Raw genomic sequence first — 20336 nt, 5'->3', positions numbered from 1 at the left:
TGCCTGGGTGGCTTGTGAGGATGAAAGAGGGGTGTCCCGTCCCGTCCTCCTCCGTCCCCGGACGGCCACAGACCAGTTACTTTACACAAGGACACATTTATTTCTAATTAGGTCTATTTTTATACCTTTCCTATTTGAAATACACATCTACCGTCCGTAAAAATGTAATAAAACCCCCAGTCAATATAGGTGAAGATGGTACGTCACATCAATCTCAGGAAGACTCTCCTGTTGTAGCAAATGGTGATATTTCATTAGCTCTGATTTATGAGTTTATAATGTCGCTTCTAGATGAGACAAGGGAAGATCGTCAAAGGGTACAAACCCTATGTCGCAAGCTTCAGAGGTCAGTCCGGAGGATCGCGAAGTCGCAGGCGGACTCTGCAACCAGGTTTAATGAAGCGGAGACCCGTATTTTCCAACCTTGAGGATATGGTCGAGCAGCTGAAAGGAGCGAAAGAGGCATTACAGGGAATAAAGGAGGACACTCAGTGGAAACTAGCGGACTTTGAAAATAGGGCTCGCCGTAAGAATCTGAGGGTTCTCCAAGTCCCTGAAGGCAAAGAGGGTCAGGATCCACGCAAGTTTGTAGTAGACCAATTTAAGAGTGCCTTCCCGGAGCTAAGTAAATGGGACTGGGACAGGGAGATTGAAAGAGCACAGCGCTTCCCATTCAATATTCGGGGATCCGCTGGCCAGGCTATCGGTAAACCCGGTGAAAGAAATTTGGGTAGACCTAGGGTATTGTTAAGATCTTTCAACAGTCTCTTAGCCCAGGAGGATGTTTTCAGACTTGCTAGACCAGATAAGTGGAGACCTGACCCAGGGTTTGAGTTTTTTGTCACCCCGGATTTTTGTAAATACACCATGGAAAATCGCTGGCAGCTCCGTCAATTAATCACCCCGCTACAAGCTAAAGGAGCACAAGCATATCTTTTGAACCCTGCAAAATTGAAGATTATATATAAGGAACGCACACAATTTTTCACCAATGCAGGGTTAGCTAAGGAATTTTTGAATAACATCTAGAATTGAGGAACTTTGGGCTAACTGCGTAACAGACTGACTGGATTTTTCTGTGGACTGGAATATTTGTAATGAAAGGCTCCAACAGGGTAGTTAAGCCCATTAGTTCTGTGTAATTGCTATTGCTTGTCTTTTTGTTTTTCTTTTGTTTTTTCTTGTTTTTGGGGTGATTTCTAGATAGGAAAGAAGGGTTTATAACCAACGATCTCTCGTATATGTATTTTCTCCTGCAGTTAGGGAGGAGGTCTTCCTCCTTTCTTTTTTTTTCTCTTTCTCTGAGGGCTTGTGGGTGGGTACGAGGAAACTGCCAGCTGGCATCTACAGGACCATAAGTCCTAATGCCTCGTTATTGGGAAGGGTGGGGGGGAGCGGGTGGCTGGGGGGTTGGTGGGTGTAAGGGTGATAGGGGGGGTCATGGTGGTGAGGTAAAAGGGGAGAAAAAATTCACACTTTCAGACAAAGAAAACAATAAAATGAAAAGAGAGTTAATTAAACGTCTGCCATAGAGTGGGAAAGAAGGTTTTTTTGTGGTAGTAGCTTTGTTAATATGTCTCAAACATCGTTGGGGAATTTTATTGGGAATATATGGCTGCTAGAGATATTCGAATATGCTCCTTAAATGTTTCAGGTTTAAATAACTTTAACAAACGGAGGAGAGTAGCTGCTAAGCTACGTTATGTTTCCCCGGATATGGTGTGCATTCAAGAAACCCACCTCCCATGGAATAAGCATCAGGTGTTAGCAGAGTTGGGTTTCTCTGTTTTAGTTTCCTCTCAACAAGCAGGAATGACGCGCGGGGTGGCTATTTTAGCCAAAAAGAATCTAGTTGCCGTACGGCGGATATTAGCAGTCAAAATTGGTCGATGGGCTATAGCTGAATGTGCTGGGCGGCTTGGGACATTTACCATATGTTATTACTTTATTTGATATTGCAGAGGTAGAGAAAAGAAACCTGGGGCTGATTCTGCTAGACGCAGAAAAAGCGTTTGACCGTGTGGAATGGAAGTATTTATGGTTACTAATGGAGAGTATGGGATTTCGTAGAAAATTTTTGATTGCACTGCAAGCTCCATATGAGTCATCGATAGCTAGAATAGCATCAATGGGCACAACCTCAGAAATAGTGCAGATCACCAGAGGCACGAGACAGGGGTGCCCCTGCTCTCCCCTGCTCTTCCCGTTATACATCAATCCTTTTATTGTAATGCTCTCTAGAAGCCGGTTTATTAAACCCTTTGTGGTGCGTAGTAATCCTCATATGGTTTTTGCATACGCGGATGATATTGCGATAACTTCGGAAGACCCAGCCTCCGCATTGACTGAGATTGAACGGTTAGCTATAAAGTTTGGCCGTATCTCAGGCTATAAGTTAAATGCCATGAAAACCCAGCTTGTATGTACTGACACTGTGAGAGTTAACGATCCAAGAGTTGTTGTGGAAGCAACATACTTGGGAGTTAAGTTAAGGGCATCGATGTCTGATGTAGTGGAGGCAAATTGGGGATCGTTATACAGAAATATTGCAGATTCTTTGGAGAGGTGGGGGAGGCTGCATTTTACCTATATCGATCGAACAAATATATTAAAAATGAATATATTACCACGAGTACTATATCTTTTTAGAGCATTGCCACTAGAAATATCGGCAGTCCAACTCCAGAAATTACAGACCTTGTGCTCTAAGTTTATAAGGACTCCTGGGAAGCCGCGAAGAGCCATGAGATTTATGACATTATCAAGAGACAGGGGTGGGTTAGCGGTACCTGATTTTGTTTTATATTATTATGTTTGTTTTCTTCAAAAAATGGCTGCTTTACTATATGGAGTAGATGAGGGCAATACAATAATATTAAGGCCCAGTAGTTCCATTTATCATCTAACTTTAGGAACGGAAGCTAATCGGAGCTTATTCAGAGAAATAGAATGGAGCTATTTTAAAAGAACTAGGTTTAAAACCGTAGAGGCAGCAAGTAAAGAGTGGAAGAAAGTGCATAAATTGATTAATTTAGGAGGTCTTTCTTACTATACTCTCATGAGTGCGACAAAGCTGCTCCCATCTATATTTGGTGTTAGGATGGCAAGGGTTTGGCAAGAAAAAGAAATTGGGTTATTAGGTGACTTGTATGATCAGAGGGGAACTATTAAACAGTTTGAGGTGTTAGCAAAGGCTTATAAGTTATCACAGTCACTTAAGTTTTTACAAATCCGTGATTTTTTATTAAAACGAAAATTTAATTTAATTTCCAATCCCCTGATTGAGGCTTTAAAGTCTCAGAGTAGAATTGGAGTGTTGTACAAGATTTTAAGTTCGGGTAAAAAGGACGACTTGGAAAAGCATACGTTACAATGGGCTGAGATACTGGGAGAAAATGAATCCGACATTTCATTTGACGAAGCACTTATTAGATCAAATAAAGTTCTTATGTCAGCAAACTTAAAAGTACAATGCTTTAAAACTTTGTTTAGATTATACTATACACCTGCTCGGATGAAAAAAGTGGGTAATCACTACAACGGGAGATGTTTTCGCTGTGGGGCAGAAAATGCTGATATAGAACACATTTTTTTTAGTTGTGCTAAATTAAATTTGTTTTTGCGAGATATGGAACGTTTTTTATCTAATATCTTAGGGGATTCACTCCGTGTCACTCCCGCTTTGATGCTCCTAGGGATGGGGCACTCTGTTTCAAAAGGTGGTAGTATGTATAAACATAGATTGTTCGTATTTGTAGCAATGACTGTGGTCCGTTTATGCATTGCGGGGGATTAGCTTTGCCCTGAACCACCAAGGTTTGATGTGTGAAGGGCGAAAATGTATAGATTAGCCAGTTTGGAATTTAGTCTATATTCATCAAAGGGGGTAAGGAAACGGAAATTGGGGCTTATGATTTGGGACCTTTTTCTTGTTTATATGAACAATCGAGGGTATTATTATGCAACTATATATAGATGTATGATTTTCAACTAGTATGATGTTCTGAGTAGCTATTAGCTACCGTATATCATTGGGGTACCCTGAGGATTGATTGACTGCATGACTTCCTGTGTGCTTTTTTTGTTTTGTGTATATATTAATTCATGACTATTCACTCTGATTTTCGACCATTTAGTAGCCATTGAATAGAGGATATTTATATACTTATCTTCGGATGTATTAACTCTCTTAAGTACATAATTCTTGCATTGTTGATTCATTGAGCTTTATTTCTATAATAGTTTACCTGAAATGTCATATCATATGTCTGAAAGTGTGGAAATGAATAATAATTAAAAAAAAAGAAAAGATTCCAATCAAATTAATTTATTGAAGCACAATAACGACAACAAATAATATTCATATATTCATATATGATTTTGAATGTGTTAACAGTCACATTTTCTTTATTAGTAAGAAGTAGTGGGGTACTGGAAAAACTATTCGTTATGCTTTTTTCTACCTCTAAAGTTGTGTCAGTCATTACATTGTTTCAAAGGTGTTAGACACCTGTGGTTCCATGACCCCCAAATGTTTTTCATTTTGACTTGTCACATTATGATAATATACTGAAAAGGAGAAGACTGAAATAAGCACTCATATAAAATAAATACTATTGTTGTAAATAGAGAAATGTATAACTTATAGCATTCAGCAATTCGTCTTAGAGGTGTTTTATCACTTTTTTTTAAAAGAGTTTTATATAGCGCAAAATTCACCCGAAGGTATTAAGTATCAGAGCTCTTTATATGAGCACCAGTTACATTACACAAGGACACATTCATTTCTAATTAGGTCTATTTTTATACCTTTCCTATTTGAAATACACATTCAGGCTCAGATTTACACATTTTTCTCCCAGCGCAGCATAGCATCCACATTATTTTCGAATCGACCAAGCATTGGCCTTAAACTGTTGGTGCTCCATCTCATAAATCTCTAAGGGCTGGCTGCCTTGCATGACACACAGAGTCACTTCATGGTAGATCTGTGAGTGTTCACTGTCTAGCATAGGGTTTATACTGGGGGCCTACCATTCCAGAACTAATTCCTACATGTAAACAAACTCAGAAGGCTCCAGTGCAAGGAGTATGTGTTGTGCACTGCATCCCATATGGAATGATTTAAAAAAAAAAAAAAAGCCACATTTTACCTTGCTCGAGCCTTCTTCTTCTAGGCAAAGCCTGGTCTTGCTATGCTTCACAGAGCCAGCTTTGAGTCAGGACCTGTGCATGCTTGCATTGATCCACCCTATTAACTTTGTGGATGCTTGCACAGGTATAGGCTTAGTAAACCTCGGCCGCCGTGTCTTTCCAACAAACGCTTCCATTTTACACTATTTCAACAGAGTGGCTCAATTTTTTAAATTTCCAGAAATGTTGGCTGTCTAGGATCATTATAATGATCTGAAAAAAACCTTTGTTGTGAGCCGTAGGTGGTAATCTTTTATTATTTACCATGGTTGTTCTCTGGTGCTCCAACTTATGCTCATTGTGTGTGCTGTACCGGCCAATTAACAAAACTATTCTAGAAAAAATTATTTCCTGGGCAAATCTTGGTTAAGAGTTTACTGATTTTGTAGTCAGTAAAATAACTTGAATTGCAACACCTGTTACTTTTTTGTGACAGGGAGCAAACTTATATAAATCAGTATTAATCCTCCTTCAATAGTAAGAGTGCAGTCCGAATTACTGGAATACATACCCTCTAAATGGAACAACAGCAAACCCAGTAAATGTATTAGTTCTGTGTCTCTAGGATGCTCAAAATAAAATTAATTACTTAAGTGGAGAACTATTTCATGCAGCTGCAGCCTGTGGAGGTAAGTATGGTGGGGCCGGGTTGGGGGGGATTCGACAGACGACCACGAGGGAAGATTAAATAAATAATTAATGTCCCCTCATTTTCATCTGTCAAGATATGCCTCCTCCCAAACCAGCCCCAACGCCCCACCGCAGTTACCTGCACGGGCTGTGGCTGAGTTGATGCCATGTTTTCTGTTGGAGCTATACATGGACCACTTGTCAGTGACACTCTCATAGCCACGTTTTATCTTTGACCCCTACAAGTGTCCTGCATTTATGCAAAACCACGATACACCACACCTTTGGTTATCATGTGGTCCTTATTGTTACAAGAGGTGCATAATAATAATAAGGTTGGGCCATCATCCTGGTGCCTAGATGATGTGTCAGTCAGGAGGAAGGGTGGTCCCTAATTGTCAGTGCAACAAAAACCATCTATTAGCAATTGTGAATAACCAATTTCTTTCTTGAGTCAGCATTGTGCAAATAATCAACAGAACTTCACGTTTTCTAAAAAAATGTAAGGATTTTAAGGCCTTAAGTTCATCATTTAGTAACACAGGAAAAGCAAGAGGAGCACTGAGAACAAAGACAGCAAGAGGAACAAGAAGAACAAGCGAGGAAAGAGGAGAAAAGTTTGACAATGATCGCGGGGAGAGACAGCGCCAAGACGATCCACTGGATGATCAAGATGGAGAAGGTAAATAGGTAGACGGTTCTGTTGCAGTTCGTGAAGTTGGGGTACAGCGGGAAAGTCCAGACGCTCCCTGTTGGGTGAAAAAAAATGAGATTTATCAAATCCACAACACTGATCCTTGCCGACCCATCTTTAAAATAATCCTAAATTTTTGACTAACCCACATTTCTACAAAACCCATGAGTGCAACAGCCACCATGTGTCACTTAAAACTCAACGTATGTGTATAACTCTCTTTTCCTGGCAAAAGATGTAATCTTCAGAAGGTACATTGATACCAATGATAAAACTATGAATCTTTCAGTTAAACAGTTCTATAATATAAGCTTGAAGACACTGTATATTTGATTTACGTGAAAAAATGTAACCAATGACCTCTAACGCATGCGTGGGGGATTAGAGGAAAATAACATTAAATATCACAAAATATACGTGTAACATTTCTCTTTAAATATTTACCTTGGAAATAACAGAAAGCATCAGGGTGCAATTAGATAGCGTAATCTTTTTGGCGTAGAAATTAATCGCAATCAGGAAGTCCCAGGAAGCAGTCATGGGGTGGCTACAGTAAAACTGGTTGCACCTTAGCAGTACTAAGCGAGATCGGATGTATGACGCGACATCGCAAACACTTGCTTTTAACACGCTGTTTGTACATCGCATTTACTGTTACATCACGTGTTTTCCCTCCGCATACCATTTCAACGGCAATCTGTTTCCCCCGATGGAAGACAACATTACAACGTCTCCGAGTACATCGCGTTACCATTACAATGCGTTTTTTCTGTTTTCTTGTCCCTATACGAGGCTGCAGGGAAAGCAGGGGTTTTTGTGTCTCCAGCTCCCCCGTCCACCCCCCACCCCGCAGAAGGCATTCAGCAGCGCACATGTGGCAATTAGTCAGTGTGCTCCATAAAGGCAAAAACAAGACCCTACACCACTCATAACCCTAAGCCCTAAAAGCCATAACCCCTAAAGCCCAAAACCGTCACCTACACCACTCTTAACACTAAGCCCTAAAAGCCCTAACCAACAAGGCCAAAAACAGTACCCTACACCACTCTTAACCCTAAGCCCTAGAAGCCCTAACCCCTAAAGCTAAACACCGTACCCTACACCACTATAAACCCTAAGCCCTGAAAGCCCTAACCCCCAAAGCCAAAAACAGTACCCTACACCACTCTTAACCCTAAGCCCTAGAAGCCCAATGCCCTAAACCCTAATCCCTAAAGCCTAAAATAGTACCCTCCACTACACTCCCCATCCAGCGTCATCCTTACCTGTCTCTCCTCGTCGTTCCAGCGTTGTCTCCCAGTCTTTGTGCACGACCGTCCCGGCGCACAACAGAAACGGTGTAAAAGCATGCGTAGTAATGTCGCATGCGATGTTATGTCGTGCGTAGTGAACGCACTAGTCGTAACGTCGCATGCGTTGTGACGGCATGCGACGTCAACGCATGCGTTGTAAAGCATGGGTTGAGATGGGTGTTCGCCAGTGAGATGTGTCACAGATTAAAGAAAATCTCTTCGAAGTCCTTCTTCAGGTGTTTTCAATCACTGGGGGCAATCTCTGATCCCACTGATAAAAGTTCGAAACTTTAAGGTTATTTTTTATGTTAAAATGACTTTTTATCAGTGGTGAGTCAGGTAAGGCTCTCTTTGAAATACTTTTTGAGTAGGATACATCTTTTTGCCTTTATTGTAGAGCTGGGCCTACAACTGATGGTATACTCCAGTTTACCTCTTAGAATATAATTGTCATCTCCGTGCTGGAAAAGCGGCTTGGAACCTTCAGTCAGTATGGTAGAGACCTGGTCCAATTGTTTTAAGAAAACAAACCCACTCTAGCCCAGTAGATCACGTTGGCCTCATTGCTTAACACGCCACAATCGGAATCTCATGATAAATAATGTACTTTTCAACTGTTAAATCTGGTTTGCCAAAATTTTATGAACGGTGTGGACTCTATTGCCCCTGGTAATTAGTGAGTGCTGTAAACTCCATACAACTCAGAACTCCGCCCCTTGCGCAAACTCTGACTCGCTCCCCGCTAGGGCCTGCAGAGGAACTACACATTTTGTGCTCATGTTTGAGTTGTGATTGATGCTGGGTTCCTCCGTTCCAGTAAAGGCGTAAATAAATATGTACTTGTCTGCCTTTATAGACCATTGAAAAATAACTGAATGAGGGTGTTAAGATTCGAAAAACAGATAGCTGCCAAACTCCACTGCCCACGAGAAAACTGAAACTCTTCACCTTCTCCATTTACTTCTCTCACTACCCAATGTCCCCTCCTGGCCAATCCACAGCACCTCCTATCAATCAATGCAGATCTCAAAGATTTTTCTTCTTTGGATTTTACCAGCCCACACCCATTTTGTAAGTTAACCAGACCTTTTTTTTTAAAGCTGCATCTGTCAGTACAAAATATCTGCCCATGTAAAGCACTGAGATAACCTCTGGGTCTACATAAACCCTATGTAAATATCGTCAATAAAATGAAAATAATAAGAGATCTGGACGCAGGAAAATACAGGTATTTGCAATCAATTTATGGAACAACATGCCACGGGAAATTTGACTTGGGACACATATATCATATTTTAAATGATGCTTCAAAAAATTTCATCCAGCTCAATTTTAGCAACCACTTTAAGTGCTCTTAAATGAAAAGTACACAATGAATCTGAGTTTTCTACTCAGATATAGAATGTATCACTTTTCTTACCTTGCCCAAACATTTTAATCCTAGTGGGTATTTTATGTTGTGATGTTAATAAATAGCACAGCTAGCCATTCAGAAACAGGAGCCTATCAGGTCACTTTATCTGTAAGTATATTGATAATGATAACCAATATACCCACCTCTTCATGCTCATGCACTATCTTGTAAATGACTTGTTGTGCTGTGCGCTCTCATTTTAAAGCCATTTCTTCACTCATCATCTTATGGATGGCAGTTTGTGTTTACAAATTATCATGCAAATGGACTGCTAATTTCATTAGTAATCTTGTGATTGGTAGCTTCCAATCGTTTAATAATAACCTTCCCCAGAACTGTACGACATAAGTAAAGGTATTACCTGTGATAAGCCAAGCAAACCAAAAGAGGCTCAACAGCGCAAGGATGGCATAGACGAGCTTATTTGGCCTCAGTCCAGCCACAATAGAGAGGAGGGACATGACGATGACAGTGACTCCATTGACGATGAGGTAGATAGGGATGAAGCGTTGCGCTGGGCATTGTTGCAGATAAACAGAACCTGTGAGTATGAAAACAACAGATCAGTGAAATAACTACATTGGGTGTTGCATTACAGAGCAATTAAAATCACCAAAGAAATCTTCAGTAGGGTGGCTGATATTTAGTTTGATCTTCTACCAGGAAATAACACATTGCCTGATACTCCAGACTCAGCTGATAGAAGGAACAAGTCTTATTATAGCCTTATAGCCCGCTGTAGAGGGCTATACCGGCTATTAAAGGCCCTATCCGGCGTTTACAAGGGAGAGGGACTTTAATAGCCGGTATAGCCGGTATAGCCCAGCTACGAAGGGCTATAAGGCTATTAGAACATCCTGCCACTAGAGGGCAGAATGTTCTAACAAATAAAAAAAGCCTTTTGGGAGCGTGAGCGGATTGGAATCCCCTCAGGCTCCCTGAAGCCTTTGTTCACAGCCAAGCTGTGAACAAAGAAACATTGGAATGTTGGAGCTCCAGGCTTATACCAGCCATATAATGCAGACAGTATGGCCTCAGACCTCCAAGACACTAAGCACATTCCTGGACAAAACCATGCTGGGATTTGCAGTTGTGTGGTTTGTTGATGAAAGACTATGGACCTCCTTGCAAGTTAGGTCAGTTAAGGCATTTACCATACTTGGGAATACTGACATTCACGGATGAGGTATTTACCACCCCAGTTATGGTAAATGCCTCCTCTTCCTAGCTTTCCTAGACGTAACATGGCAAAATATTATAGTAGCATACACATTCTGGTTTGCTTGTGTTTCAGTTCAGGGGGGACCTGGCTTGGCATTTCGGGCTGGATTGTTCCTATTGAAGCAGGGTCAAGGTTGATTTGCATATAGCTGGGTCTAAATTGAGTCGGCATTGTGTGCAAAATAACGAAGGATTGGGATGCAGCCTGAGTGATTACCAGTGCCTGATATTAATTCAAGCATTCCATTCAGCACTGTTTTGTATGCACACAAAACTCCACATAGTTTGGTATTTCTAAAGGCATTTCCCTTAATTTATTCCATTAGGGAAAACTGTGAGGGTACGTTTAAAACACACCCAGAATCCCCATCCCTTAGTTTACACGGGATCAGAATTTAGCAATGAACTTGAAATGGGGGCTTAAAGCAGTTTGGCTTAAAACATATGATTTAAGACACCTTCTGACTTGACTCTGGTTTTCCTTTTAGACCACCTGTGCCTTGTCACCTTCTTTTTCTCGTTCTTTTCTCCTCCCTTTCTCCAATCCTCATCCCCACCTTTGCTTTGTTCTTTTGCTCTCATTCTAGCCCTCTTCCAATCAATCATTTCTATTGCACCCTCTCTTTCTCTTTCTTTCTCTTTCTTTCTCTCACTGTCTCTAACTCTCACTCTCTCCTCTCACTCACATTCTCACTCTCTCTTCCTACCGCTCAGTTTCATGTTCTAGCTAACTCTTTCAATCTATTATTTTAATTGTTTTAACGGCTTTTCTTATAACTCATCGGATCATTTTGGGATCACATGATAATCCATGACTCACACTACTGACTCAATTGTAAGTTGTGAGGCCTTATATAACACCTGCAGTCATACCTCAGAGCTCTCACAAAAATGTGACATGAAAGAGCTCATGCTTATCAGCAGAGTCATAGCAAGAATGTCAATGAAATCCTATCCTATGAAAATTGTGGAGTATATGCTTAGGTTGGTTGAATCTAAACACAGAAACCAACGTGATTCCATTCCGATGAGTTACCTGCAATAATTTCAAGAGGTGAGGTGAGTCACATCCTGAATATTGGCAGAGGTTCCCTCAACCTCTTGCCTTTGGATTACAGTCGGGGAGGTGAGAACTATTTTTAAGAGACACTCAATTAATTCACTATGACAGCTCTCTTTGGGCTATGGGGAAACATTCAAGTCCCTCCCGGCTACTCACACATTTGTCTCAGTGCATTTTGGTGCTTGCAGCTCTGTTCTTCCAAAAGAAAAAAAAGTGCTGAAGGGTGAGTAGCATTGGGGTTTTGGCCAAAGGAGGTATTTAAAAAAGAACTATCCAGAGATGTTATTTGGACCTGTTTCCAACAGAGACTACTTTACATGTAGAGATTGAGTTTCAAAACATAGCAAATGGCCAACATTCCAGAGATATCTCCTTTATAGGATGAAATTAAGAATTCCTTAGTTGGTGGAGAGGTTGGGGTGGGCCAGTTGCCGGGGATAACCCCTTGGTGGGGTGTAGAATGGACTTAATGAACTACCACAAACCAAAGTGTCACAGCAGTTTGTCTCGAGTTCTAATAAAATCTTTCTTAAAAGACATGGACAAAGATCGACCATTTCCTAGTTAATGAGGTAGACCCCAAATCACATGTCGTACACCACTTTATAATAGAATTCTACACTCCCACTCTCATCTCATGTGGAAATGGAAACCTCACCCTAGCAAATAAAAGAAGACCCTGGCATAAGCTGACCCAACAAGATTTTAACAAAAAATTTGTGGGACCAATTTCAAATGAGAAAGAGAACATTGACAATGCCCTACAGACATACGAGGAAACTCTCCTCAAAACTATAGATAGCATTGTGCCATTTAAAACCTTTAAGCCCAGACCTGCACACAAGCAGGAAATCTGGTTTTCAGAGAACCTTAGACTTCTCAAACAAACCACTAGAAAACTGGAGAAGAAATGGAGGGCATCACGCCAAGATCAGGATAAACAATCATACAAAAGTTCTCAGAAAGTATACCACAAAGCCATCCGAGCAGCAAGGAAAAACCACATTGCGTCACAAATATTAGCAGCTGGTAATAATCCTAAGACTCTTTACCAGATTTTAGAGACTTTTTTTAAACCCATTGCATGTGAAAGTGCAGAAGTAGCGTCACAAAAACTCTGTGACAACATCTCTCAGTTTTTCAACCAGAAAATAGATGCCATTTATAACAAAATTACGCTCCTGAATTATCAGAACACCGCTGACAATGATCTCATCATAAACCTGGAACCAGAAAAGCCGATTAGGCACTCCCTCTCTGCCTTCCCCCCTATATCCACGGAGGAAGTAATAGGAAACATTTCTATGATAAAGAGTGGATCCCCTACTGACATCATCCCTGCACGAATCATGCCTATCCTGGCTGCAGCTCTGGGACCCTTTATCCAGCAAATAATCAATCTCTCTTTAAGTACGGGACAGGTTCCCAAGGGATGGAAAAAGGCTTTGGTGAAACCGCTGAGGAAAAACACAGCTACTCCTTGGGAAGAATTAGCTAACCTCAGACCCATCTCCCTGCTTCCGTTTCTGGGCAAAATCGTTGAAAAACATGTGAACAGCAAATTGTCTAAATACATCGAATCCACTGAAGTACTGGACCAGTCCCAATCCGGGTTTAGACCCAGACATAGCACGGAGACAGCCCTGATGTCAGTCGCAGACGATCTACACATGTACCAGGACAGGGGTTACTCTGCTGTCCTGGTACTGTTGGATCTGTCTGCGGCATTTGATACCGTGTCCCACTCTATCTTGATCACCAGACTGGCTAACATCGGCCTAAAGCAGGAAGCCTTGGCATGGTTAAAGAGTTTCTTGAAGGACCGCACCCAGCAAGTAGCTATGGGTGCATACAGGTCAGAGGAAGTTGAGATCACCAAGGGGGTGCCACAGGGCTCCTGTTTGAGCCCCACCTTATTCAACATCTATGTGGCACCCCTGGCGAACATCATGAGAAGATATGGTTTTATCCCAATATCTTACGCAGATGACACTCAACTCCTCTTCCCTTTTAAGATCTTTTCACCTGAGGTCAGAAACTCTTTCTCCAGGGGCATGAAAGCGGTGGCACGATGGATGTCCTCCAACTACCTGCAGTGCAACGTGGGGAAGACGGAAGTCATGATGTTTGGTGAGGCAAAAATGCTCTGGACCCCAGATTGGTGGCCACAAGATCTTGGCCCAGTGCCCAAACCTAAACAAACTGTCAAGAATCTGGGGGTCCGTTTAGATCAGGAGCTTACCCTCAAACAACATGGCAACCAGGTGGTGGGAGCATGCTTTCATGTTATTGGCATGCTACGGAAAATCTTCCCATTCCTACCTGATGCAGTTAGGAAGACACTGGTCCAGGCACTCGTTCTGAGTCGCCTGGACTACTGCAACGGCTTGCTCCTGTCAGCAAATGAGGGAGTCATGAACAGACTTCAGGTAGCCCAAAACACGGCCGCCCGCCTGGTTTTGAATGCTCCTCCCCGCACGCCTTCCAAACCCCTGCTGACTAAACTGCATTGGCTATCTGTCAGACAGAGGGCAAAATTTAAGGTATGCTGCATCATACACAAAAGCCTACATGGTATGGGCCCCGCATACTTGACCACAAAATTCACGCCCTACATTCCTACTCGGACACTAAGATCAAGTGAACAAGGTCTTCTGTGTGTACCCAGAGCTAAGAAGGCCAGACATGGAACCAAAACTCTATCAATAGCTGGCCCCTCTCTCTGGAATAGCCTCCCTATATCTCTTAGGCTATGTGTAGACCATCTCCCCTTTAGGAAAAGGTTGAAGACCTTTTTGTTTGAACAGTAAACCTAGACTAGAACAGCTTTAAAGACTCCCTCTCTCAAACTCTTTTGTAGAAGCCAAAGGCGCGGAGATACTCCCTCGGGAGTGAAGCCAGCGCGGTACAAACCTGCAAATAAATAAATAAGGCATTACTAGCCAACAGGTTATAAGTATGTATCCATTCAGCATAAAAGAATCTTTCGAGGGGTGGTATCTCCTAATCTCTTGAGGTGAACTGGAAAAAGGGATGAAAAGAGTATAGAAAAAAGGATGCACATGTCAGGGTGGAGGGTAGACAAAAGAGTACAAGGAGACAATGAGATCCTTTGATCTTACCAATGACAATTTCAGCGATGCTCAGTGCTATCCAAACAAGTGACATTAGACCAAGAAGCCATTCTGAAAAAGAAGAAAACATATCAGTCTCTGAAATGCCTATTGCTGCTCATCTGTGATACTAAAGGTAGAAGCTATTTAGAAAAGTTAAATAAACAAAAAACAACTTTCAAATTAAACATTCAGTTCCTAACCACCTCACCTTCTCGCCAACAACATGTTAGCATCAAAAACAGAGCTGATTTAAAGGCCATCCGGACCCCACTTATTTCTATAATTCTCATCTCTTCCTGTCTTATAATTCTCAGCCTTTTACTTCTTGTAATTCTCAGCGAAACATGTTTCAAGTCACTCAGCATGTGATTTTTCTTTTTAGTTCATTTCAAACATATTTTTTGCCTATTTATTGCTCTTTCCTATTTTCAACAGTGAATTATAATTTCTAATTGCAAAATAAATTCATACCATACTGTTACTCTACTGTAAGTTAAGAACTCATTAAAAATAAAAATTGCCAGCAAGCGTTTCACTCTAGGTTTCATTACCTGTGTACTCTCTGAAGGCAAGTCTTCTCATCCAATATATGCCGTTTGTTCTAAGAATATATCAAAGGAAACCTCAGATCTCTCTTCTATGCTGTTACTGAATCGCAAGATTGGTTTGCGATTCAGTATGTGAAAGGCGAGTGTTTAGGGCATCCCTTCCAAATAGCGATTCACAGTGGAATGTAATAATGTTTTTGGACCAAATTTTGTTCACAAAACATAAATATTGTACCACCAATTCAAAGTTAGTGGCAGCCCATTCTAAATGGGAATGGATAATATGGGACCACTTTCCCTTTGTGAACTTAACACAAATATTTTTTTAAGAGCGGGCATAGGTCCCATAGACCACTCCCCACACTTCAAAAATGAATTTAAAGTGTTTCATTTGTTTCTTTTGAATCATTCCATTATTTTCATGAAGTTAAACGGCTGCATTTTAAAGAAAAAAGTGTTGCTTTAATCAAAAGCAATTACAGACAAGGTGGCTTGCGGACCCTAGCAGGCCACCATCCTTGTGATGGCTATCATTCCTAATGGGTCGCAAAGTGCGGCCTATCGCAATAATATTTATGAGGTGGGTCAGTTTACGACCCATTAGGAATCGCTAATTAAACTCAACAAGTTTCATACCTTAGGAAAAGTGATTTCCTAACTGCGATTTGCAGGAAATCGCAATTAGGAAATCACTATTCCCAATGTTTGTACATCTGGCCCATAGTGGACTCCACCATCACCCCAAGAAGGCAATTCTCCATACAATTGTGTGACCACATCAGGGCTCTACTGTGGCTCCCACCCCCATTATGCATTACGTTCAAAATGTTTTGTATCATTCAGTAGGTGATCTATTCAAGCAAAACTAGCTAACCAGCTGAAAACAACCTTCTTTCCAGGCCCTAGCCTCAACAAATAACTGCTGTAAATCATTGATTGAATACTAACACCCAAAGCAGTGGTATCCATTCACATAGAAGAAGTAGTGTCTGAGGAACAGCTTCCACTTTACAAATGGGGGCTATTCGGAATGGGGAGCCGCCAGAGTTCCAAGGTAATGCTGCATGCACCCAGCAAGGCATTTGCCAAATGCATACTTTATTTTTTGATTGCAGCTCCTGTTCCTGTAAAGCGCAGGAAGCAGATTGATAAAATAAAATGTTTTTAAGAATGCAAAGACAGGGATGAGGTCCGTTGCCTCTTGCACTCCTCCATCCCTACCATTCTGCACCATTCGCAGACAGAAACCTGCCCCATTGATTTTAATAGGACAGGATTCTGCAAATCCTACTGAATGTTCATTTTGTGCTGAAGAGTAATATATCTATTACAGTTGAAAATGAAGGTATGGTAACAAGGCGTTTGGTGTGTTTTCCTTCACCAACTGCCTTGCATTCAGCCCATATTAAATCTGGGATTGTCTAACAAATATGGTGGCTTTCCCTCTTTGTACAATGGTGCACCTTTAAAAAGGTGCACCATGCGCAAACAGGGAAAGTGCGCAATATTACCACGAATGCCCCCCCCAGGGCAGCCGCAAACTAGTGCTGCCTTGGGGGCAGCACATTCAAGAGAAATAAAGCACAGCTGCTTCAAAGCCACTCTGTGTTTCACTGTGCAGGTGGCACCCGCTTGCACTTTCAAGAGGGGTGAGAGATCCCCTTGCAGGTGGGTGCAGTGAGTGACTGCACCAGCCTACAAGGGGATGTCTGTGAGGTCCATGGGACCCCCTTTCTCCCCTCTAGAAGGCTGCCTTTAGCAGGTGCCTCCTATAGTCATGTTTGCCTATTGTCTACGTCCAAAATAGGGTGCAGGCGCAGAGGCAAGGTGATTCCCTCATTTGCATGTGGTCACGCCTTCGTTTAAATGAGGAAACACCCTCTAATTATAGCGATTGTATTCCATGTGTGCCAGAGCCATCTGTGATACCGAATGGGCTGCAGACGCATCTGAGGCCCCTTCTGTCATACCAAAGTGTCCTGGGTGCACCAAGCTGGCGCACATGCCCTTTGCACCCCTGAGGCACTCTGGGTAATACGGCTGCAGGTCCCCAAAACCACAGGGTCCTGGAGACTGCAATGGCCGCTCATCTCTGAAGATGTTTGTGCCGGATGGTATGTCAAGGCATGAATGGAGATGAGAGTGGAGACTCCATCAGTGATCCATTCATGGAGAAGCTCAGCAGTGCCTAGGTGAAAAGGTGGAACGAATAAATGTGCATTTGTGAGAAAAGCAGTGATAGGAAACTTATTTTTCCGAATAGAAGGATTTCCATTTCCCGAGGAACTCAACCATCAAACACTAAGAACTTTCCAACACCAAAAAAGTCTTAGAATATAATAATAACCTTAGTTAATTGAAATGCAGTAAATTAACCAAATACTCACTGAAACACTGAGTGGCACAGCAACAGCAACTCTTGACTGATGTATCCTGTGCAAACATAAGACAGTGATTGCATTAGAACTGAGATCAAGCTTGGCATTTAGCAGATTTGGGTCTGCTTTGTACTAGCAAGGAGCTGTGATAGGCGTGCCTTGATGCTGCCTTTAATCATAAAGAGGCACTACTGAAATGCGCTACGAAGCCTCAATAAGGGTGTGCTATACAAACGCTAATTAAGAAAGAACAGTAAAGAACGAGATGGAATTGCCATTGAGATATGTGTGTGTGCTCATGCTGTACCACACATCCTCTTTGGGTTTCATATTGGCATTTGTGAGCATCACATCTGCCATTGCTCAGCTAAGAAAGAATGTTGTGGATGTGAAAGAGAACCACACTTCCAATCTTCTCTTACAAGTATACCAGAAGCCCTTATTGATTCCATATTGATACTTTTTGATGTTTCTACGTTTTGTACACCTGTCTATTTACCTGGCAGTCCTGATGCACTCTGTCTTGGGCCATGACTCTGTTGTCTGTCGGCTTTCTTAGGATTCAGTTCCACAGCACACCAAGGATGTCCTTATGAGCGAATGATTGACGATTTATCTTGTTGGCCAACCTGCAGAAAAGTTAGGATTAATTAGTTTGATAATGCCAAATGCACAGCTTTGTTTGACATATTTAGTTTAGCTCAGCTCCACTCTTTCTTTCGATTGGTCTCCCTTGCCATCTCGCTCCTGGCTCCCTTGAACTCTCTTTCTTTGTTGTCAGTGCTTCTTTCCCTGTTTTATACTGCATTCTGCCTCTTTCTTTCACTCATTAGCTTGCTTTACCTTTCTTGCTCACTTTTCCTTTCACTTGTATGTCAGAATATCGACCAAAGAAACATCAGGCTGCAAGAATGTTGTAGCAAAAAATATCAACTACCAAAATATGTGGAGGTAGGTTCCAGGGAGGAGGTAGAAAATGAAAATACCTCCACTTTAACCATAACTCTGATCACACCCAGCATGCCAAGTGAGCAAACCTGCCCTTAGGAGAATTTTGTTTACCTTCGCATCCTCTTTCCATCAATTCATAAATTCATGCTTTCCTCATGTATATATTAATCCAATCACCCATCCATTCATCCTTCCATCCATCCTTCCTTCCTTTCCTTTCGATCCTTACAATCTTCCCCATCTGCCCAGTCTTCATCCTTCCCGCCATTCATCCTTTTATCTGTTGATCGTTTCATTCTTCCATCTATCCTTGTGCCCTTCCATCTACCCATTCTTTCATGCTTTCATCCATCCAGTCGTTCACCCTTCCATCCTACTTTTTACATTTTCTTCATTATATCTTTCAACATTTACTTCCATTCTTGCAACCTTCCTCTGACCACCAGCTATTTCCTTTTTCTTTCCTTCTACCAATGCTTATGTCTCTCATCCTTATTTTGTTCTTTCTTACTACAAACAGTGGAAAAGCTGAGAGCTCCCCTACGTCGCTATCTAGGAGCCCGCCACCAGTATAAGATAGCCTGGAGGATCTGTAGAGTATGTACGTCCTCTGTTAAAGTTTCTCTGTAGGCAGGTATCTCGAGAGAATTTGGCCCAATCAGAGCAGAATCCTCTCTGTCCCAACTTCAACCAACCTGGCGGACCCTTGGTAGGCAGTACCTAGGCCTCTGACTAGTCAGACACAAATGTGCTTTAATGTATGGTACGGTTTTATTGTTTTACTTAACTAGTGCTATTTTTGAGTATGTATTTCATCCACCTTAAATGCTTTGTTTTTACTCTGTAGATATCAAAGTATAACATAGTACTGTTTGGTTTTATTGTTTTTATCAATCTAGTACTATTATTGAGTACGTAACACATCCTGAACTGTTTTCATCCTTTTATGGTATGATGTATTTGCACTTGCACGAATGAATTGTTACTTTTATGGTCTATGACTGAAATAAAGTACCAAAATGAAATGAAATGGCTGACTCAGTTAGAATACAAACCACCTTAAACCGTGGGAAAGAATTGTCTATATACTTCTGCTGTAGGGTTGAGACACCAGGGTACACTGAGAACATGCCGATTTTCCAGATTCCACTGCATGTCTTTACGGACACTGAGTATATAGTTCATGGTCACTTTTCTAGACACACTACTTCTTACTCTGAACTAATCCCACCCGAGAGATTGATATGAACTGCCTTCACCAGGTTTAAACAATCTTGGAATAAAAATTCACATGAATATCCTCAAAGCACATTTAAATAGCACTTGCTTCCATCTATATTACGGGTCAATAAGAAAAAAGGGCGTTTTACTCACACTCTCAGGAAAATTGTACTCTTTGGAAATCGAAATTAAGCACGCAATTATCGTCTCATCAGATTTTCAACATAACAATAGTACACATTCCAAATGTAGTTTGTTGAAAACAAAAAACAGTCACTATCTTACATCAGCTTCAAATCCCAACATGGCAGCAACCCTACCCTCCGCAGGCAAAGAGGGTACATTCAAGCACTTACCTGTGAGTTTGAGGATTGTTGGCAGAGAAGGTGCCGGGCTCTTTCAGTGCTTGTAAATGTGTGTGCCTCGAAAGAGGTTTTATAGCACCGCTGCCACATTGCCCAATATGTAATTAACAGCACACACCCCACACGAAACCTCATGCATATTCATCACCTGCAAGGAAACAATGAAACATGTGGGCTGCTGTATTTGGAATGTTAAAGAGGAAGGTCACGTTTATACTATCAGCACGACCAGGACAAATTCCGCAAATTG

At 41.6% G+C, this 20336-nt stretch overlaps 2 protein-coding genes across 2 annotated transcripts in view; both read right to left on the bottom strand.

The window, feature by feature from the left end:
- LOC144781721 (transmembrane protein 272-like) overlaps positions 1-20104 on the bottom strand; it is a 127508-nt gene extending 107404 nt beyond the window's left edge. Inside the window, exon 1 of the mRNA XM_078660698.1 lies at positions 20078-20104. The gene's annotated coding sequence lies outside the window, so the exon portion shown is untranslated. The remainder of the gene's footprint in view (positions 1-20077) is intronic.
- Positions 5424-17601, bottom strand: LOC144781722 (transmembrane protein 272-like). Its single transcript, XM_078660699.1, has 4 exons — positions 17559-17601; positions 14630-14692; positions 9585-9764; positions 5424-6572 (listed from the first exon to the last, which is right to left on the bottom strand). Exons 2-4 carry the CDS (start codon positions 14673-14675, stop codon positions 6352-6354), a joined length of 447 nt encoding a protein of 148 aa, XP_078516825.1. The 5' UTR covers positions 14676-14692; positions 17559-17601; the 3' UTR covers positions 5424-6351.
- Positions 20105-20336: the final 232 nt, after the last annotated feature.

This window comes from Lissotriton helveticus, chromosome 9 (assembly GCF_964261635.1).
Source record: "Lissotriton helveticus chromosome 9, aLisHel1.1, whole genome shotgun sequence".
Classification (NCBI taxonomy): Eukaryota; Metazoa; Chordata; class Amphibia; order Caudata; family Salamandridae; genus Lissotriton; species Lissotriton helveticus.
Note: the sequence above shows the minus strand (reverse complement) of the source record. Positions and strands in the feature narration are given on the sequence as shown.

Bases quoted from the DNA above. Each gene is read 5' to 3' on its own strand.
- LOC144781722 (XM_078660699.1), bottom strand. From the start codon at position 14,675: ATGTCACTTGTTTGGATAGCACTGAGCATCGCTGAAATTGTCATTG. The intron at 9,765-14,629 runs GTAAGATCAAAG...TCATACTCACAG, and splicing joins CATCGCTGAAATTGTCATTG to GTTCTGTTTATCTGCAACAA. The intron at 6,573-9,584 runs GTAATACCTTTA...TTCACCCAACAG, and splicing joins GTTTGCTTGGCTTATCACAG to GGAGCGTCTGGACTTTCCCG.